The sequence below is a fragment of the Diabrotica undecimpunctata genome, chromosome 1 (assembly GCF_040954645.1).
Source record: "Diabrotica undecimpunctata isolate CICGRU chromosome 1, icDiaUnde3, whole genome shotgun sequence".
Lineage (NCBI taxonomy): Eukaryota > Metazoa > Arthropoda > Insecta > Coleoptera > Chrysomelidae > Diabrotica > Diabrotica undecimpunctata.
Window position 1 is genome coordinate 161,677,703 of NC_092803.1, and position 23,252 is coordinate 161,700,954.

At 32.4% G+C, this 23,252-nt stretch overlaps 1 protein-coding gene across 1 annotated transcript in view; it reads left to right on the forward strand.

The window, feature by feature from the left end:
• Positions 1–1,610: 1,610 nt before the first annotated feature.
• The window catches only part of Gk1 (Glycerol kinase 1), a 37,070-nt gene continuing 15,428 nt past the window's right edge, over positions 1,611–23,252 (forward strand). Inside the window, exons 1-3 of the mRNA XM_072520356.1 lie at positions 1,611–1,840; positions 15,672–16,004; positions 21,450–21,632. Coding sequence (XP_072376457.1) covers positions 1,810–1,840; positions 15,672–16,004; positions 21,450–21,632 — 547 coding nt within the window. The 5' untranslated portion in view covers positions 1,611–1,809. The remainder of the gene's footprint in view (positions 1,841–15,671; positions 16,005–21,449; positions 21,633–23,252) is intronic.

Genomic DNA, 23,252 nt, shown 5'->3' on the forward strand with positions numbered 1-23,252 from the left:
ACTATTCTGATGTTTTGGCAACGCTGTGGGGTTCTGACGTCGTAAATCTTGAATGACGTGCAAGCATTTTTATATGAAAAATGCTATATGATAGTATGCGTGTACGGTCACGGCGATATAGGCGGGCGGCGCCTAGAAATCTTTGTTTAAATTTAAAACTGTTTTTAGCCAAAAATCTGACTTACCCTTGTCAAAATATTTTTACTTGCACGTAAAGGTTTAAAGATTATACAGATTTTTGTAGAAATGGATTTCATTTCGTTTTCGTTTTTTTTTTTAAGAAAAAATTCCCAAAAATCTTGAACTGAGGCATTTTTTCGACAAAAAATTGCAAAAACTCGAAAAATTACCAAAAGAGAAAAAGTATTTACCTTGATGAGATACGTCTAAAAAAAATTACTCAAAGCGATTGAGGAAATTGTGTTTTTGTTAAGTTATTTGTTAATAAGATAACAATTTCCGGTATACTTCCGGTATAATTGCAAAAAAATAGTCGGTATATTCGGTTTCTAAGCGTCTTTTTAGGAATAAACGGCTTGCCTATATAAATCAAAAGCAAAAAAGGAAACTATAGTAGATTGGGAGATAATTTAAAATATATAAAAATAATGTCCACATTTTAGTAGAATATAAGAGAGAATCCCATTTAGTAGCAAATCTCAACGTGATCTCAACCCAAAACAGGAGTTTTAGTTTTTGAAAAGGAATAGTACAAAAAACAATGACATTTTTTGGAAGTCTAGTTTTCTTATCGGGGGCTATGGACGGATCGGTGAACGGAGAGGTGTGAAAAAGAAATGATAGATCATGCGACCACACACTACGTGGAGAAGTAAACGCTGTCCATGCGTATTTCTTAGTAAAATAAAATAAATCAAATTGAAATAAGATAAAATAAACATATAATAAAATAGATCAAATCGTTTCAAATTGAATGGAATGAAACGGAAACGAATTTAATTAATTTAAATAAAGTACTTCCCTAACTCGGTCACTCCCGGTGTATTATACCACATGCCATTTTTCTGTAAGTACTTGCATACATCCTGAAAAATATTAGTCTCTCTTATACACATATCAATGTATCATAAAAGCCTTTGAAGATGTAATAACACCTGATTCATTGTCTTCACAATTTCAATATGCTACTTAAAAATTAAAAGAGATAAATGTAGTGTAAAAATAGATTTTAATGAGCATTTAGAATATAAATGTATTATGTGACAAATATATGTATGTAGGTCCTTGTTAATATTAAAAATTATCAAAATGGGAAAGTTTAAAATATGGATAACTGGTTGCCTAGTTAGAAGTAGAAAAATCAAATATCAAGTTTATGACTAAAATTGCGACTACGGGAAGTATATAGAAAATAAAAATAATTATAATAAAAATTGTTTTACAATCATAATGTTTCATACAATTATAAATAAAGTAGGTTCTCTTTGTTATTTTATTTACAATTAATACAATATTTAGATATAACTTGATAAATAGCAATACCCATCAACTAACATATAACCAGAATCAACCTAGGTGTCATTTTTGAAAATTTTAGGTTAGAAGAAAATTTTTAGTATCTTTTTTGTAAACAGTAGTACTTGTTCATAATAAAAAAGTAATTAAAGGTAATTGTCATTACAGTTTATCGGTATATAATATTCCATAAAATTTTACGACAGTTCTGATAAGGACCATTCTTATTTGAAGGTCGGAATGTGGATTTGTAGCTTTTGCACATTGATCACATTGGTGGGATTACATAAAAAGAAAAAATACAAAGTCAGTTGATTTTAAACATTGACCGTGATGGGACCGTTAGTGGGAGCTATAGACGAAGGTAAGTACCAAAGATTTGTTTTTATTTAATATCAGAATTAATCAATAATGTCAATATGATTTGGTATTTTTGTTTACTCCTTTGTTTTTATTGTTTTTCTGTGTAACAAAATAATATATCGTTGACCTTCCTTTATAAATTTAATTTATTTACCATTATTGTTGTGTGCCTACATTATATTTTAGAATTATTGTCTTTATCCTTAATTTGGCATAGGTCTCTAAACAAATACAAACTAATACATTATATTAATGTTTTTAAGTAATTTAATATATAATTATTAAACTAATTATAAAAATATGGAATTCTATTATCCTGTTTTTTATGACTCATTTTCACTGATAAAAACTGGGTATAGATTATATGTATTAGAATTTTTATTAAGTGTGGAATTTGTAACTTGGGATTAGAAAACATCTTATAAAAATTTTAATTTAAAATTTATGTTTTAATTGGAATAAAAAATATATTTTTATTGCTTTATTCTATTAGTATATTAATGTATTTTTGCCATTTTTCTTGCTATATGAGAGAGTCAATTTAAGCTGAAATTTCTTTATATTTTGGGTTTCCCCATACATAAAGTCAACCAGTTTTTTTAAATTCTCTACTAATTGATTATTTAATTCTATAAATGTGTTTGGAAATTCCAAAATGATTTTAAAAATAATCAATTTTGGTATAAGCATACTAGACTTCAGGTTTGCAGCTAACAAAAATAAAATTCTTTCAATCTTCATTACATATACTGATGTCACTGGCAACATAATTTGGGTATGGTTCTGCTCAGAGCCTTCTTTTCTTTTAATGATTTATTTCTTTCTAATACATGTAATAGATAGCCACAAAAAAAGTGTGTTAATGATTAGTTCTTAAAGAAAATCAAAGTAGTGATGATCGAAATATATTCAGACATTCAGAAAGCATATTTGTGTATCAATATTTCTTTCTCCTATGTGTTTATTATTTTTTAGTTTTTTATTAATTCTTTTACTTCTTCTGCTGTTGGGTCTTGTATTATAACTTCATGTATTTTATTCCTTGTGCTATTATTGTTATTTGATCTGTTATTTTATAATTATTTAAAATAGTTTGCTTATCTGTTTAGTTCATCTTCTAGATCCCCAAAAGTAATCATCTGTATTACAAAAAATTTTCTGCTTTAATTGATAGCTTTTTTTCCTTTTGTATTCCCTTTTTTGCAAACAGGGATCAACTTTAGAATTGAGAAGGTAAGGTCAAGTTTTATCAAGATGAAGCACATATTTATTAAAAGGAACTTTTTCCTACCAGGAATAAAAATCAGATTGTTAAAATGTTACATATTAATGTCACTGTATGGTGTGGAAGTATAGACCATGGTATAACAACTACTGGAAAAGCTATCTACCTTGAAATGTAGTTATATTAATGAACTCTTCTAATATCCTGGACATATCAAGTTACTAATAAGGTAGTAAAGATAAACTTTTTAGACTAGTTAACAATAAAATACAGCTTGCAATGTTAATAGCCACTGTTCACAATGAATAGGACAATAGAAGAAGAAATTTGGTACTAATTAGTTACAACCAACCTGAAGATAGTTAAATTTTTCTTGTATTGTATTTAATATACATGTTTTTAAATTTTGTATGTTAAACATATAAAACATGAAATTGGGAAGCAATGTATCAGCTAATATAAATAATTTCAAGGTAGTTAGTAAGTTTTATCTTAAATGAACTTGAGTGCATTAAAAATTGAAAAAAATGAACTTGAAAAACAAAACTGAAACAAACCCAAAACTGTTGTTTTTATCAAGCAGACTACATTTTGTTCAAGTTTTGTTTTTGTTTTCAGTCCTTTTCGACTGGTTGTCACAAGAAAGTTAAAGTAAACAGTTTTCTTCAATAACCAACCAAAATGTTTAGTGAAGAAATTTTTTTTAATTTCACTTGTGTCTGGTCAATACTGAAGTCCTTGCAAAAAGGGGTTTATTCTTTTTATGCATAAAACTCATTACCAAACTACTTGATGTAAAATTCGGTCCCATGCCAGATTTTTAAAAGTTTTTCATAATTCCTTCTTTCATGTTGATATTGTGAAATTATATTTTTAATATTTCTATCAATTTCTATCCAGTTTCTGTCAAACAATTAAGGGGCAATTTCTTTGTAGGAATCCATTTCTAATCCTATTTTTATAGCTGACATCCTGTAGATACCACAAAATTTTATGTTCCCAGAAAGCATCTATTAAGTTACATATTTCTTTAGTAGTCCACTGCTTTTTTGGAAACTTTACTTAAGTATCACCTTTAAACATGATCTATTAAGTTTCACTAAAATGTTTGAATGATCTAAACACTCTCAAGTTTTAAAACACTTCGAAACCCTTTGATGTTACTGTTTGTAAATGGGACCTGAAAAACAAAACTCTAACCATTACAGCACTCTAACACGCCAGTCTTCAAAATTTTTTCCGAAAGTGGCAATTTTATTTTATTTGACACAAGTTTTTGTTTTGTCTGTTTGATGGAAAACCACTAACTTAGTATTAGACACCAACTCTTCTTACAACTATTGATTACTTTATTGAGAATAAAACCAATTCCATTAAGTGTCTTGAATAGTCATTATCAGTGTAATAAATATGATGAATGTTTCTGTAATATTCTCTGCAGTACCATCTATTTCAATTGCCTCATAATCTAATTTTGAAAATATGTCAGACTCACTTTTGGAGAATGCATAGATTCATAATGGTCTATCTTCCATTTTGAGATTTTTATTACTTTACAAAGCTCCCAGACAATATTTTGTTTTATAAGTGTGTGTGAGCTATTTGTGGTTCTTTATACCAATTATCAATTACGCAAAGTACACCAGATCTTATAAGATATTTTGTCAAATTTTAGAACAACATTCATGTATACTTCTAAGTTGCTTTGTTTTTCTTTTTTTTTTGTTATACATTTTCCAATTATAGCCATTTTGAGTACATAATTTAAACATTTTAATGTCATATTTATTTTTTAAAATTCTTTGGTAGTTAGTTATGATTTTATGTATGAGTCATTGCAATTTATGCCATCAGTCTCATTTTAGGCATTTAGCATTGTCTGAAAAGTATAACACGCTCAACAGTATCTCAGATCTGTTATGACTTTACAACATTCACCGATTTAATAATATTACTTGCGACATTCACTTAGTTGACCAATAATCCCAAATGAAAATTATTCTAACCATATCTATTGATCTAGTAAAATCAGTAGCCCATTGAACAGATTGAACACCAGCTTTACTGCAAATATTCCTGTTTTTCCATAAGAAAATTAGTTGCGTAACGATTTGCGATAGCAACTTAAGTCGTTGTAATGCAGCTGTGAAAGTCACATACACGATGAACAACTAATGGGATAGGTAACATTAACAAACAAATACTGTACCTAAAGTCATTTATAGTACATTACATTCTGTATACTGATAATTAAATGGTAGAAGTACACTATTGGCCCAGATGGGAATTTATTTTTACCAATGACACAAGAATAGTTTGATAGAAAGTTTCATTGCTCAAGCATTTGTCAATAATTTGTCAATAATTTGCAATTTGCTAATACTGACATACGAATCAGAAACCCTGACACCGCCACAACACGCAGGCTACTGCAAACGGCAGAGATGAGAGTACTGAGAAGAATAAAATGTAACATACAGTGTATTAATGAATGGGCACTAAACAGAAAAAAATAATGGAATATCCACTTAACAGAATGGGGAGACCCGTATGAATCGGTAGAAGTATCGGACGACCGCGCAAAATATGGAGCGACAACCTTTTATAGAGATATCACTGGCGTATGGTTACTGTTATGCAACACATAATACGCCAATGAACAAACAGAATTGCTAATATAGAGCAAGAAGAAGAAAAATAATTTTTCGTAGATATGAGATATGTAGGATAAAAGTTAAAAAAAAAGGTATATAATGTCGATTTTTCATTGTAAACTTTTTCCTGATTTCTACAAATCTTTTAGCTGGAGTATATCCAAATGCTAGTAATAACTTTTTAGAGACATTCCTACAAAAATTCAAGTTCTGACTAATTACACCCAACAATCTATTTTTGTACAAATCCCAACTGAACTACATAAATGAATCTGAATATATTATTACTTACCATTATATAATATACTCCATTCTCCTTCTTGCCACTAATATGAAATTTTAATGATGGTTGAAAAATCGGTATCCATTTTTTTTTAATTTGTAAAAGTTTTTGATATCTAGTAACAGGCCATAAAAAAACATAAAACAGGCCTTGGAATAAGCCTTTTGCGAGGGTTAGTTAGTTAGTTACAAGAAATTCAAGAAAATAATTGTTTAAAATACTTTTAATCAAATTTGGTTATTCTGTAACATAGATTTATTTGGCAGTAATGTAATAAATGGTCCTGTACTAACAGAGCTATTTAATAGATGTCTCCATAATAGCTAGATTCTTAAAGACTGGAACGAGAGTCTAGTAATACTCTTACACAAAAAAGGGGACAAATGTGATCTACAGAATTATAGACCTATATCGTTGCTCAGTCAAATATACAAACTATTTATGAGAATTATTAACAACCAGTTAACCTACAAAATGGACAATTACCAACCAGTTGAACAGGCTGGCTTCCGCAAAGGATATAGTACATCAGACCATCTGCTGACAATGAGAACATTGATAGAGAAGGCAAATGAATACCAACTACCAGTATTTCTTGCCTTCGTCGACTATGACAAGGCGTTTGATAGTATCGAGATGTGGGCCATAGAACAAGCTATTAATAATTGTAGAATAGATTCGAGATGTAGGTAACTAATAAATAATATATATATATATATATATATATATATATATATATATATATATATATATATATATATATATATATATATATATATATATATATATATATATATATATATATATATATGCAACTATGATAGTACAACTAGACGAAAATACAAATCCCATCCCATTGAGAGAGGAGTGAGACAAGGAGACGTAATATCGCCAAAGCTTTTCAACCTAGCCCTAGAAGATGTCTTCAAAACTACAAATTGGTCAACCTATGGCAATAACATTAATGGCAACAAGTTAAACCACCTCAGATTCGCTGACGACATAGTGATTATAGCGAGCACATTCGAGGAACTGGAAATTATGATGGGGGAACTAGCAGCCAGCTCCCAATACGTCGGCCTAAAAATGAATATGAAAAAAAAACAAAAATAATGACAAACACAGATGACCCCAGACGTATAACTATAAATGACCGTGAGATAGAACAAATGCAGGAATATATCTACCTAGGCCAAATCCTGAAACTTGACAAAGAGAACCAAAGTGCGGAAATTACTAGAAGAGCAAGAGTAGCATGGGCAGGATTTGGAAAACTTAGTTGGATACTTAAGAACCGCAAAATACCCTAATACTTGAGGAGCAAAGTGTTCAACTAATGCATCCTTCCTATCATGACATATGGATGTCAAACCTGGACCCTAACCAAGGCAAACATGAATAAACTAGCCACAACAGAAAGAACAATGGAAAGAGCAATGTTAGGTATACGACTGTCAGATAAAAAGAGGAACGACTGGGTAAGATCCAAAACAAAAGTCGAGGAAATAGTAACAAAAATTGCCAAACTGAAATGGAGCTTCGCGGGCCATACAGCTAGACAAAAAGACCAACGTTGGAATACTACGATACAACATTGGAGACCTTACGAAAGTAAACGAGCAAGAGGAAGACCACAGATGAGATGGGTTGATGACATTAAAAGAATAGCCGGAACAAATTGGAAATATGTTGCTCAGGATAGAGACCGATGGAAGGAGTTGGTAGAGGCCTATGTCCAAACATGGACGACAGAAGGCTAAGAAGAAGAAGAATGTAATAAAATTCATACACAGGGTCATTCAAAATCAAATTTAGGAAAATAAAATTACAATTTTTAGTTTAAAAGAAAAACAATATTTTAACTATAATGTAAAACGGTCAAGTCTTTTTTTGAACGAGTTGGTAGAGGAAGCAGAGACAATGTTATCGTTAAGGTTATTCCAGCACTCAAAAACTCTATTTGGTAAAAAGTTCTGCCTTGATCTTGTAGAAAAATTTTCTTTCTTCAGTTTGAACTGATGACCTCTGAGGCGTTCATCTTGATTAATGGTAAACATTTCATCGAGATTTCCAAAATTGAATTTTAGTATTTTAAAAGTTGTAATTAAGTCTCCACGTTGTCGGCGAAGTTCAAAAGAAGTTAGGTTAGCCATACTAAGTCTTTCTGCATAAGAAGGTCTTCTCGGTCCGAAAGAAATTCGAGTGGCTTTTCTTTGGACGTTTTCCTACATAGTCTTGTCTCGAACCAGATCAGGATACCACGTTGGTCCAGCGTATTCAAGTATGGGTCTTACGTACAGAGTGTAAAGTTTACAGAATGATTGCATTGGAGATGGCGCAATAAGAAGAAGAATACAAATTTTCGGTAAATATATGGTGCGAAGTTTTAAACAATCATTTAATTGGGCCACATATCCTTCCACTCCGACTTACCCACGAATGTTATTTTGACTTTGTCCAAAATCATTTGCCAGTGCTTCGTGAATATATCAATATTATTATTATCCGCACGATGGACCTTTTGCTCATTTTCGAGTAATAGACATTTTTTTAATCTTGTTAACGAAATTTTGATAACCTCTGTAATATGTGGATAGGCAGATGTGGACCACACTTCGGCCTGCACGGTCGCTAGATTTCAATCCTGAAGATTATGACATCTGAGGATATTTAAAGTATTCAGTGTATTTATCTAAATTAAATAGTACGGAGAAAATTGTTCGGCGTATTGAAAATGCCTGCATTGAGATCAAAAATAACCCACATATGATCAGAAGGATAATAATGATTACAGATATTCTATCAAGAGCAAGAAAATGCGTCGAACAAAACGGTGATCATTTCTAACAAACCTTATAATTTATTTTAGTGTGTTATTTGAACATCAATTAACTCATATCAATGTTTATTTAACTTATTTTTATTCTATTTGTTATTTCGAGTGTCATTAAATAATTGAATATCTCATATCTCATACATTCAGGGAATATCACAAAAGGTCACCACCAATTAAAGAAAAATTTACATGAAATAGGCAGAAAGTCAAATTCGAAGTCATTTAACTATTTTTTTAATTGTAGTTAAGTAATCCTTAAGGCCCTGATCGACAGGCGAGTAAAATCGCCGTTTTTATGACTTTTCGATAAGCTCGCCATTGTATGATTACAATACAGACAAACCTGGCTCACGGTCGTCATGTTTGATAGTTTTTACTTGGCTCGTCAGTAAAACCGTAGTGTCATCACGGCCGGCGAGCAGAGTAGGCAGTTTTTCTCATATTTTTTCGAATTTTCACTTCTCCCATTATAGTGTTTTGTATTATATGTGTCACTAAAGAAAACAAATCATTTTATGATTCTTTAGCCATTCTTAGATAATTTCTGTAATCAAGTGGTTCTACTAACAATTTTTGAATTTTAACAGAAACTCTAGGGCGTTTTTGCTTCTTTTTCATCATTTCGTGGTGTGCTATAGCGAAATAATACAAAAATTCAGGCTTCGACCAAGACATGTTACTTAAATTCTCATTCAAACACGACTGTTTCGCTCGCTGGTCTATCAGCATCAACGAGCAGCAAGAAAACCTACGTTCTTTAAAACCGTGGTGTAGACTCGTACGTCTATCACACCATGTAGGTATTTTATATTATTCTAATAATACTTTTGTAGTAGATTGACATTTGACACAAATTTAAAAATTCGTATATATCTGTCTATATATATATATATATATATATATATATATATATATATATATATATATATATATATATATATATATATATCTTATCTTGAGTTAACAGATTTCTTAGTTTTTGCAATGACGGACCTGGTTAAGAATATCTTCTAAAGATATGTAAATCGGTTAGTTGATTGTCTTTTTTAAGTGAAACATATGTTCTGAATAAGATCTACAATACTGTGCGAATTAATGGAATCATAGGCTGTTTTAATAAAAAAAAACAGTTTATTTAGAAAAAAATTATATTTTGACAAAACTATAAAGGTAAACTTACATCATTTAGTAGGAAAGATGTCTTCCTTTGGCTGCAATTACTGCTTTTACCCGTTTTGGCTTCTGCTTCTGACAGTTCCCAGATATGGATTCATCTCAAAACCAAACCTGAATGAATGACCACTTTACAGGTCTACAGGTATTACAGGTTTACGAACATTATTCTTCTTACTTTTGAAAAATTCCATCATTTGCTTTGACTTGTGATATGGAGCAGAGTCCTGTTGAAGAATTTCTCCTCCTTGGGACTAACATTTTGGGAGTTTTGTGTCCAAATGCTGTTTCAACATGGATTGGTATTTTTGGCTGTTAATAATGCCTTCGATTAGTACCAAAAATCCAACCCCCATTGTATGAAAAACATTTCCAAAACATTTTTTTGACTGGATGTTTTACGGTTTCATCAATATGAGATGGTGTAAGGTTATTATTGTCAGACTTCCTGACGAATTTCTACCGCTGTCCCTGAACTATAAGGTGAGTTTCATCTGTAAATAGGACTTTTCTCCAGTCGTCTACAGTCCAACTAGAATATTTTTGACCCACAATAGCCTTTGTTTCTTCATTCGTTCAGTTAGAAGCTGTTTTTTCTCTGGGCGCATTTACCTTCTACCATTCTCCAAAAGTCTTTTCCGAACAGTTGAGTCATGAGTCACTACACTTGATGCTGGTAGATCTTGTTGGAACTCTTGGCTTGTTTTTCTTGGGTCCAATTTGCTCTTTCGAAGTAAAAATCTTTCATCTGCTGGTGTTATTTTTCTCTTTCTTCCGCATTTTCCTAACCTTTTCACATCCATTGATCCCGTTTCTCGTTTACGCTTCAAAATCTTGCTTAATATCCCCTGTCTCACTCCACACGTTCTTTCGATTTCTGTTTGTAACAGAAGTGCGTTCATTTAACGTGATAATCTTTTCACGCTTCCTAGGCGTAATCTCCATGATGGAATTAAACGAAACAAACCCACTAATTACTGAAAGCAACACAAAACAGTACAAAACAACACAAACTTAGTGGAAATGTCCTAAAACACCCTCAAATAAAAGACAAAAAAAAGTAAAATTATGTTTTCAATGCTTGGTCAGTTGTAAATGCGTGGACATAGTTGCCAACTGTGAATATTGAAAAATGTCACAATGATTCCATTAATTCGCACAATACGTTAATTATACTGGGTTTTAATTGCATGTCGTTGTAGCTACAGCTACAAGTTATGGCCATCGAAAAATATTGACAAAATAGATAAAATATCGTGCACCTTGGTTATTTAAGTAGTAAGACACATACACGTGTCAATAAAATACCCTGTATACGTATGTAACTGTATTTTACTTTAAAATGTTTCCTTTTAAAATCTCAATTACTGTATATGATGAAAAGTTAACAGTAAAAATTAAAAACAAAAAAAAAAACACAAGAAAAAGGTCAGTGTGTGAAAGAGATTGGTTGAGTAAGTTCTGCTTGAAAAAACATTATGATGAGTGATTATTTTCTTTATATCACCGAGAAAACTTTTCCACCTTTTTTCAGTGTCCATTCGGTTTTCTTTTAAATCAATTTCTTTTTTTGTTTCTGGTAAATCATTGTGTAGGGAAAAGGATGAGGTAGCTGGTTCGATGATTTAAAAGTAAATATTTGAAAAATTATAATCTCCCATTCCTACATTTGGTAGATAAAAAATAAATATAAACTTCGAAGGACCAGCGACCAATAGATCGCAAAATTGCGGATTAGTAATAATGTAGTAAATAGTAAAATTAAAATTAGAAGTGAAGTTGGAATTGCCAACAAATCACACTTTTTAATGATAATAAAAACAAATGTTCATATAAAATGTTCTTAAAACGCACAACTGTTTATATTAATTGTTATTAAAGCTAAATAAATGCGATTTATAGAACAAGAAAGTTTATAGTTTGTTGAATATCCGGCAACCCTGTAACTTGTCGGACCGGCATTTATGAGATGTTGAAACAAAAACTGTCGATTTTCTTCTGTATGAAAGAATAATTTCAGGTACTTAAATATTAGATGCACAGACACTGAATTTAATATAGTTAACTATTTAATAAAATAGGTTACACTTGCAAACTGCTTCTATTTAAGAAGCGTGAGAAGATCTATTACTTGCTTCTATTTGAGAAGCTAAAAAGGAAGTTTGACTTGCGTGCTTCTATTTGAGAAGACAAAGACGAAGTGCTTTAAGGGTAGTTAGGTTTGAATAGTTTAAATCTGAAAAACTGACATGCGCAGAAGATACAATACAGCAGAAAGAAGGCATGTCATGCTGATCATATGTCTTTAAATTAGTGAGAATAAATTAATTATTATCCTTTATTTATTTAACAAACTATTGTAGAAAATACAATTAATTTTCTACACATTGTTTATCCATATTCAAATGAACGAATCATATCCGACGGATATTCTCGCTTGAATGATCGCACTAACGTTTGCATTAATTTATGGTAAGTTGTTCATGTTATCAGCAGATTTTCTCGACAATTCTACCCTTCTACAAAGTTCTGATCGTTTTTTGGTTTTATTTCATCCAATGCCGCTTTAATATATAAGATATCACAAAAGGGACATACAACAATTTTCAGAATTGTATGAGGTCAACATCAGAATCCGAGCAAAATATAATATTTTTAAATACTTGTAAGAAACCTTGAAACATCTGATGACAAGTGGGTTGTCTTAAATATGTGTAGCAACCATCTGCACGTTTTCTCCTCTCTATTCTCAATTTACTGGGCCTCTACTACTCTAAGTTTACTGGACCTTAGAATGGCCAGGAGCATTTTATATGAATAATGAAACTAGAAATGAAAACCCTTCCTCCCCCAAATACTTCTTCACTTCAAGGATGAAAAAAATTATTACCAGTCGTCACTTCTTCTTCTTTAAGTTCCATCTTCTATCGAAGGTTGGAAATCATCATGGCTATGCGGACTCTGTTGACTGCCGCTCTAAAAAGTTACCAGTCGTCACTGGTCCTATCTAATCAAATAAAACAGATCGTCGGTCATTTCGTAAAATATCGCGTCAGCTCGTTCCAAAGTTCTCCGAACGCGCAGACCAAAGTGTCAAAAAACACAGGGTCCGTTCATTTTTTTTTAATCTCTACGAGAAAAGAAATTTGAATTATAGGAATCAGAAGTTAATATTAAATAAATTCTTCTTCTTAAAGTTCCATCTCCTATCGGAAGTTGGATATCATAACGGCTATGGTCACTTTGTTAGCTGCTGCTCTGAAAAGTTGTAGTGAACTACAGTTAAACCATTCTCTAAGGTTTTTCAGCCAGGAGATGCGTCTTCTTCCTATGCTTCTTCTTCCTTGGATCCTTCCTTGCATAATAATTCTCAGCAGCTCATATTTTTCTCCTCTGGTTATGTGACCCAAATATTCTAGTTTTCTTCTTTTTATGCTGTTCATAATTTCTAACTCCTTATTTAGACGTCGTAGTACCTCAGCATTGGTAATCCTTTGAACCCACTGAATTTTTAATATTCTTCTGTAACACCACATTTCGAACGCTTCTATTTTCCTTATGTGTTGTTTCTTCAATGTCCAAGCTTCCATTCCGTATAGTAAGATAGAAAATATGTAACATCATAGAGCCCTCAATCTGAGATGCAACTGAAGGTCTCTGTTGGTAAGCATTGTCTTCATTTTCACAAATGCTTGCCTTGCAGTTTCAATTCGGACTTTGATTTCTCTGCTTTGGTCATTTTTGTCATCAACCCAGGTTCCCAGATATTTATATGTCTCTACTTTTTCTATTTGGGTTTGCTCTATCATTAATCTTTCATTTCCATGTTGCGTTTTTGAGACAATCATGAATTTAGTTTTTCTCTTATTTATTTTTAGTCCGTATCTAATGCAATAATCGTTAATTCTATTTACCAATTCTTGTAGCGATTCCAGGGTGTCTGCCATTATAACGGTGTCATCAGCGAATCTTATGTTATTTACTATTCTTCCGTTTACAGAGATTCCATCACCCAGATCCGCTATCGCTTCCTGGAATATGGCTTCACTATACACGTTAAACAGTAATGGTGACAGAACACAGCCCTGTCTTACTCCTCTCTTTATATCTATATTTTCGGACTTTTGTTCTTCTATCTTTATATTGGCCTTTTGATTCCAATAGAGATTGATAATGATTCGTAAGTCTCGTCTGTCTATATCTTTGTTTCTCAGTATTTCTATTAGTTTTTCATGTCGGACCCTGTCGAATGCCTTCTCGAAGTCGATGAAACAGGAATAAATATCTAGGTTCATATCTAAGCATCTTTGAGAGAGGACATTAAAAGCAAACAATGCCTCTCTTGTTCCCAGTCCCTTGCGGAACCCAAACTGAGTATCATCCATATCATCTTCTAGTTTTCTATATAATCTTCCATGAATCACCTTTAGAAATATTTTGAGGGTATGGCTTATTAGTGATATTGTCCTATAGTCTGAACAATCTTTGGCATATACTGTTTTTGGTATTGCTACAAAGGTGGACACCAACCATTCCTGTGGGATTTTTCCAGTTTTATATACTTCATTAAATAGGTCCAGAAGTACAGGTAGAGTTTCATCGTCTAGACATTTCAGTAGTTCCGCAGGTATTTCGTCTGGACCTACAGTTTTTCCATTTTTTGCGTTTCGTATTGCTTGTTCGATTTCCTCTATTATGATCTCTGGCCCCGTTTCGCTGTCGATTTCTTCCGGTTCTTGCCGATTATCCTCAAACAGATCTGTTATGTATGTCTTCCATTTTTTTAATTTCTCTTTAATTTCTATAATGATTTTTCCATTTGCGTCTTTCAGAAGGGCATCTTTCTTTTTTCTCAGTGTATTTGTCATTTCCTTTATTTTCTTATGCATGTTAAAGCTATCATACTGTTTAGCATATGCCTCTATTTCACTGCATTGATTAGCAAGCCAGGTGGATTTGGCCTCTTTTATTTTCTTTCCTATCAATCTCTGTAGTTCCTTGTATTTTGCTTTACTCCTGCCTTTATGTTTCCTTCTTTCCTCCATTAGATCTAAGATTTCTGAAGTCATCCATCTCTGTTTTTTTCTTATTTTTGTCTGCAGTAGCTTTTCTCCTGCCTTTATTAAAGTTTCCTGTACCATTTTCCATTTGTCATTAACATCTGTTGTTTTTATCACGTCTTGTTTGATTTTCTTTAAGTTATCATTTATTTCTTGTTTTAAGCTCTGACGTATAGGTTCTTCTTTTATCTTTGAGACATCAAACCGTGGTATATTTGTTTGTTTTTGGATCTTCTTCAATTTTATCTGCATTACGCCTACTAGTGGATTATGGTCTGAATTTATGTCAGCTCCGGGGTATGTTCTGAGAGACTTGATAGCGTTTATTACGCGACTATTAAATAAATAGTTACTACTAAATATTAATTTATTTTTTGTCTGCGCGTTCGGAGAAGTTTGGAACAAGCTGACGCGATATTTTAAATGACCGACGATCTGTTTTATTGTTAAATAAGTTATTTTGTTTTAAAGTTTGTTGAAATATCAGATCATTGTCTAACTCAAAGTGCTTAAATACAAAAAACTTCTTTAAACTTATGATTAATAATAAAGACTATGTTAAAAACTGAATGGAACTTATGAAGGATTCTTCTTTTTACAGGCACTTCAAGTGCGAGATTCCTTTTGTTTAAAGCCGGCACACCAGAAGTAGTAGCGTCCCACCAAATAGAGCTATCCCAAATTTACCCACAAGAAGGATGGGTAGAGCAAGATCCTTTGGAGATTCTCTCTGTTGTAGAAACATGCATAGAGAAAACGATAGACAAGCTGATCACGTTGGGTGGAAGTGTCGATGATATCGTTTCTGTAGGGATTACAAATCAAAGGGAGTCGACTGTACTGTGGGACAGGCAGACGGGGGAACCTTTGTACAATTCCATTGTTTGGCTGGATGTAAGGACTTCTTCTACAGTTGATAGTTTATTGAACAAAGGTAAGTCTTTTGGATTTTTATAATATATATTAATGCGAGTTATTTACCAAAAGTTCTTAATTATTTCGTTCATAATTACAGCGCCAAATATTCCAACGCTTTTTGTGGATGCGAGCATAGTCAATACCAACTTCAAGTATCCAGTTCGTACATTGTCTGTCTGCGATCATCGCAATTTTATTTTAGCCTAAAGGAGCATACTGATGAGCAATTTTATCCGCACGAACGGTGTGTGCGCAAAATGCTCAGATCTGTACGTGTGCCCACATAAAGTTAACGCGCACGAATGCTATCGGTCAGTAGTCGGTTTCTCGACGACATCAAAGCATATTTTCGGGTGAATTTGCTCAGTTGGGACGGTATTTGTGAATATAGCGGTTATGTTCATACACTGTACTGATTGATTTTAGTTAAAAATTGTTTTATCTCGCTTTTTTTCTGTTTAAGTGTACTATGAATTACTACGTAGACTGCACTTGCTATTATGACCTCTTTCCTTGCTGACATCTTGTATAAAACTAAACCGACGCACAACCGGAGCACTCCTGCGCGTACAATAATTGCAATAAATCAAAATCACTCGCACGAACCTGTGTGCGCGCACAGCGTACGTGTGAGTTAATTAGCTTAAGTCAGTGCGGGCCTTAAAATGACAACAAATTTGGATTAAGTTTTGCTTCAAACTCGAAAAAAAATATGAGTAAACTATTTAAGTGATGCTCATATGCTCTACATTCATCTCATTTCAAGATGAATGTATGAGCAAATAATTGTTCAATCTCTAGAGTGACCCAGTTTTTAGTTGGCCTTCCAGCATCGGAAAATATCGAACGTGTGAAACTTGGAATTGAAAATCGTGTCAATCTGCATGAACAAGAACATTTCCGAAAAGTATTATTTCGAGTATTCTAACCAACAATTTGCTAATGGTTCAAATGTAAAATTGCTGACGTTAGAGCAGAAAAATTCGTTTAGAAGTTGCTCTGGATAACTTGGGAATCTTTGTGAATGATGAAATTATGGTTAAAAATATTACGAAGATTTTTTACCGTCAATATACTATAAGTTCTAAAAAGATGGTAGATACACATTGAGGAGAAAAAGGTCCCATTTTGGGCGGGTGGCAGCTGGTTTCTTTATCACGATAATGTGCCAGCGTATTCTTCGAACCTTGTGCAACAGTTTTTGCCAAAACATATGGTTTTACAAATTCAATGGTCGCGATATAGCACCATGGGGCTTTTTGTGTTTCCAAAACTAAAACTACTGCTTAAAGGGCAAAGGAATGCAACGATGACACTGAAGGTCATTACAAAAACTTTATTTCAGAATTGCGTAAGGGATTTAACCAATAGGAATTTTGTTTTTAAGTGAACTGAGAATCATTTCGAAGAATGCTACGAACTGGATGACGGAGAATAAAGCATGGAAATGATTAAAGGCGCTAGTTTAGGCAAATTACTGCAATAAATTTTTTAAAGCAAACAAACAAATTATACATTATTCTGGTAGAATATTCATCAATTATGAGAGGTATCGCAAAAGGAAAAATAAAAAGAACTCTCTCGGAGATGAAAAACAATAAATCACCGGGAGAAGATGAGTGAGTAATTGTACAAATCAAAGCAGGAGGGAAAACAAGTTTTAAATGCTTGTTTGACAAGAGGCGTAACCCCTTCCTCCTCCCTGGCATAAAGCAATATCAGTCATGCAGAAAAAGGTGACAGCAGATCTAAAGAACTATTAGTTTGCTTTCCCATTCATACAAATCATTCGTGCAGATAATAACAAAACGGCTTGTGTACAAACTATACAGGGTGAGTCATGAGGAACTTTACATACTTCTACCATATGTAGAGTCCCTCAGGGAGCATATCATGTGGCCACTAAAAAATGTCAACTCCTCTTCTTTATTAATTAACAGGGTGATTTGTGTAATTGACCATTTATTTCATTTTACTGTAGTGTTTATACGGCTCATTTAATTTTTTTAATTTTTGCATGATACAGTACACTACTATCAAGCATTCGACTGGTATTAGCTAAACTAAAAAATTCCAGGACTGACTTTGGAAAAATTAATTTAGGGATTCGTATTAAATATTACACCCTGTATAATTTTTTTTTTAAATGCAATAAGTGATTTTCAAACTACATAAATAGCCAATGAAAACGACATATGCGACAATGTTGTCGCACTTTTATTAAATTTTTAGTGAACGATCAAATCTTACCAAAACTAGAACAACCATAATGAAGTATCAAATTATAAGGTATTAATTTAAACAAATGTTATAAATTTCAAACATTTTAATTAAAATGAGTTTCTACAACATAATCTAATACGTAGAAAATTAACATCTTTACTGTCACTTTGTATTATCTCTACGATAGAATCAATTGTTTTTCAATTTTAAATTTTTACTCATAGATCGTATTGGGGCATTATTTTCGATAAATAATAAATTAAATTGATTAAAAAGTCAAACCTCTTGTATGTGTTAGTTTTTGTTGATTGTAAATGATTAAAATTTTATGTCGAATAATAATACATTGCATCAACTGTACTAAATAAAAATAAATCTAAAAAAGTTTAAAATGAAGGTTGGCGTTGACCGTTTGACGTTTCTTGATATTTTATACCCATTGTCATTATTGTCATTATCAATTGTTATTTATGTGTACAAGAATACATATTTCTTCTGTCATATCTACGTTAAGTACATTGTGTTAATTTTGGTAGAGCTTTTGTTACTTTCGTTCAAAATGCCACATCAGTTTTCGACCACAGAATATGCAGACATAATATTTGTTTATGGATTCTGTAATGGGAATGGTAGGGCTGCTAGTAGAGAATATCGCAGGAGATTTCCTAATCGTCGAACTCCCAGTCATCCAACATTTGGGTCAGTTTTTAATTATTTGCGAGAAAATGGCACTTTTCCTAGTGGAACAACAGAGCGACATGTAGATGAAGCGCAGGAAAGTGACATTATGGACGCCGTTACTATGAACCCTACAATAAGCACTAGACAAGTAAGTCGAGAACTCAATGTTACTCAATCAAAAGTAAGTAGAGTCTTACAAAAAAATAATCTATACCCATATCACATTCAAATGGTTCAGCGACTACATGCTGGAGATGAGATCGATAGGTTGGAATTTTGTAGATGGATTAACAATAATCGACCAACGCTATACGGGACACTATTTACAGATGAAGCCCAATTTACCAGAGACGGGATAAATAATTCACGAAATTCACATGTGTGGGCAGAAGAAAATCCCCATGCTATTCGAGAACGTCGTTCTCAGTTAAGGTTTTCGGTTAACGTGTGGATTGGTGTCATAAATAACCAATTAGTAGGTCCTCACTTTTTTGATGGTCCTTTAACAGGGCAGGTCTATTTGAACTTTCTACAAAATATTTTGCCGAATTTCCTTGCCAACGCGAACGTTGCTATCCGAGGGATGTATTTTCAGCATGATGGGGCACCCCCACACTTTTTACTGGCAGTGAGACAACATCTCAATAATGTTTATGGCAACAGGTGGATAGGACGTGCAGGTCCTATTTCGTGGCCTTCAAGATCCCCTGATTTCAATCCCGTTGATTACCATATTTGGGGACGATTGAAGCAACTAGTTTACGCAGTGAATATTAATAACCGACAACAATTAATTGATAGAATTATACATTGTTGTAATACTATTAGAAACGATCCCCAGAGTATCCGTAATTCAATACGTCAATTAACAATTCGGCAACAAAAATGTGTACAGGCTGCAGGGTTCCATTTCGAAAATCTATTTTGAATTATTTTTATTTTGTTACCATTATTGTATCTTTTCCAGTTCTAATTTATGGGTTTATCATAACTATGTACATATTTTTAGTTTTTTTTTTAAATTGTTCTTCGTTATTGTTAGTAGTTACTGTTTTTTGTTGTGCAGTGACTCAGTTTATCATTTCAATTAAAATGTTTGAAATTTATAACATTTGTTTAAATTAATTATCTTATAATTTGATACTTCATTATGGTTGTCTTATTTTTGGTAAAATTTGATCGTTCACTAAAAATTTAATAAAAGTGTGACAACATTGTCGCATATGTCGTTTTCATTGGCTATTTATGTAGTTTGAAAATCACTTATTGCATTTTAAAAAATATATATACATTGTGTAATATTTCATACGAATCCCTAAATTAATTTTTCCAAAGCCAGTCCTGGAATTTTTTAGTTTAGCTAATACCAGTCGAATGCTTGATAGTAGTGTACTGTATCATGCAAAAATTAAAAAAATCAAATAAGCCGTATAAACACTACAGTAAAATGAAATAAATGGTCAATTACACAAATCACCCTGTTAATTAATAAAGAAGAGGAGTTGACATTTTTTAGTGGCCATATGATATGCTCCCTGAGGGACTCTACATATGGTAGAAGTATGTAAAGTTCCTCATGACTCACCCTGTATAGTTACCAACCTTGCGAACAGGGCTCCGTTCTAGATATGGAACAAATGATCATCTACACTTTATTAAAACGCTAAAAGATAAGTGCTCTATCTTTCTTATATTCGTAAACTACGAAAAGGCATTTGACACTACAGATAGATCATCATAAAATGCTTCGAGCATTGACTATCCGCTATATTAACTGAATTGAGAGTCTCTACGAAACAGATAAAGCTGGTGTCCGACTTCATGAAGACACCAAAAAGTTCCGGATAGAACTTATCAAATGGAAAGAAAGGATTATATGAGAATTAATATAATGGAGAAGATTTGAACCATCTAAGATTTATAAGTTTAAGACCTATTCTAAGACGAATAGGTCTCACATGGGCTGTCTTTGGCAGATTAAACTTGGCAGTTTGTTTGAAAATAAAGCTTTTTCACCAATGTGTTCTAACTGTTCACACACCTGGTGCAGAAATACTAACTCTGACGAAAAGAACAAAAAATAAAATACGAGTTACACAACACGCGATGGAAAGAACAATGTTGGGCATTACCATCAGAGAGAAGTACCAACCCTGGAAATAAGAAGAAAAACAGCAGTTACGGATGCAGTTAAAAGAATAGTAATGGAGTTGGACCGAACCTGTTTCCAGACTGACGGATTATAGATGGACTAGAATATTCTGAAATGGTGACCAAGATAAGAGGCATATCGAAGCAGAGGACGCCGACCGACTAAATGGACAGATGATGTAACTCGCATCATTACGAACTGGATAAAAGGAGCTCAAGATAGAAATAAGTGGAAAAGTTTACCGGAGGCCTACGTTCAGCAGTAGACACATTCAGGCTAATTGATGATGATGGTTTTAAAATGTAAAACGTTTATTAATTATAATAAATTAAAACAATATTTATTGTAAGTGATTTAAAAGGTTCATTACTTACAATAATTTATATCAACAATATTTTGTTTTAGTTCCAAACAAAACGAGAAACAAGAATTACTTAAAACCTTTGTGTGGCCTTCCTCTGTCTCCATATTTTAGTGCTGTGAAGATTAAATGGTTACAGGAGAATATTGCCAAAATACGCAGTTCTATGGCTGCAGGAAACTGCATGTTCGGCACTATCGATTCATGGTTGATTTGGAACTTAACAGGTAATAATAAAAAATTATTAAAATTTATGAGAAAGTGTACATATTCATCTTTCTCTCATATTTCTAAAATTCGTCTAATAATGTAAAACAATATCTCAACGTATACAGGGTTAACCACCGATTATATCTTCCGAACTACAACAAATAAAGTGATTTTTGAATCTGTTGTGTAGATATGCCAATATTTACTCTTTTTTTAATTTAAGTATAAATTTTAAAAGCTAATAATTAATAGATGGTAGAGCGTGCTGCCTTAAGTTTTTCCGTAGTAAACATTATTATGATAGAGGGCGCTGCTAAATGTTGTCGAACTTACACATTTCTATATCATTCAATGTTCACTCGAAATAAGTCTGAATAATTTGTCTATCACTGCTTTTGAAAAGCTAAAATCGCTTGAGGTAACTGTGAAATTTGTATATTTGTAACTTTATGTTTTTGAAGATATAAAAAATTATATATTGTGCTTTAATGAGATTAGACCACAATTTATTGTAATAAAAATAACATTTTAGTATAAAATTTAGTTTTAGTATTAGTGCAAGGCCTGCTATATTTTGTTGATGGGTTTGGTACACATGTTTCCTAATTGAATAAGATGAGGGCTGCTTCTTTTGATTTTTGTCTTTTTGTTGTCTCTTTCTTTCATGATAATTAATGTATCTATCCATTGTACTATGTACTCATTATCCCAGGGGTGTTGGCATATCTGGGATCTGTCAAAGTCTGTTTTTGATGTATGATCTCATGCTCGTTTATTCTGGCACTTAATTTGCGGTTTCTCCCACATAAAAATTGTTTTATTCACGAGCTATTTTATAGATGTAGTTCTTTGATCTCTCTATCTTCTATCCTTTTTATTTTTTCTAATAAGGCCTTTAAATGTAGTATTGTTTTCATCTACAAATCTCTTCTTGTGACCATTTGCGGATTGCTTAAGGTGTTATATTGTTTCCTTTCTTCAATATTGTGAAATTCTTTGTTTATAAATTGCAGTTGAAACCTTGTTTTTAAAACCTGTGTTAGCATATTTTCTGTTATTCCTGAAATGTATTGCCATTGGAGCAGGTGTTTTGGGCTCTATCATTAATGTTCTAAGTACCTGCCCTAATGAAAATTTCAGGAAGAAAAAAAATTTTCACGAAATTGAAGAAAGGAAACAACATAACACTTTAAGCAATCCAGAAATGCTTACAAGAAGCGATTTGAAGATTATTATCAATACCACACGTAAAGAGAAAAATCTTCTCTTTATCAGAAAAATTAAAAAAGATAGAAAATGAATACAATATCCCAACATTCAAAACAATCAACACGCTGATCTATTCTGTCTAAAACCAAACCAAAAACACACAGGAGAGATAAAAGCATCTACAAAATACCTTGTGAGTGTAACAATGTTTATGTGGGAGAAACTACAAGACCACTAAGTGTCAGGGCAAACGAGGATAAATCATATGTCAAAAAAAGAGACTTCGGCAGATCCCAGATATACAAACATGCCTGGGACAATGTGTAATCTATCAAAGGACCGATACATTGCATCTTGTCCAAATTTCGTTATTTCGATTTTAACTTCTATCCCATGAAATAATTTAGGCCGAAATATTTCTAATAAAA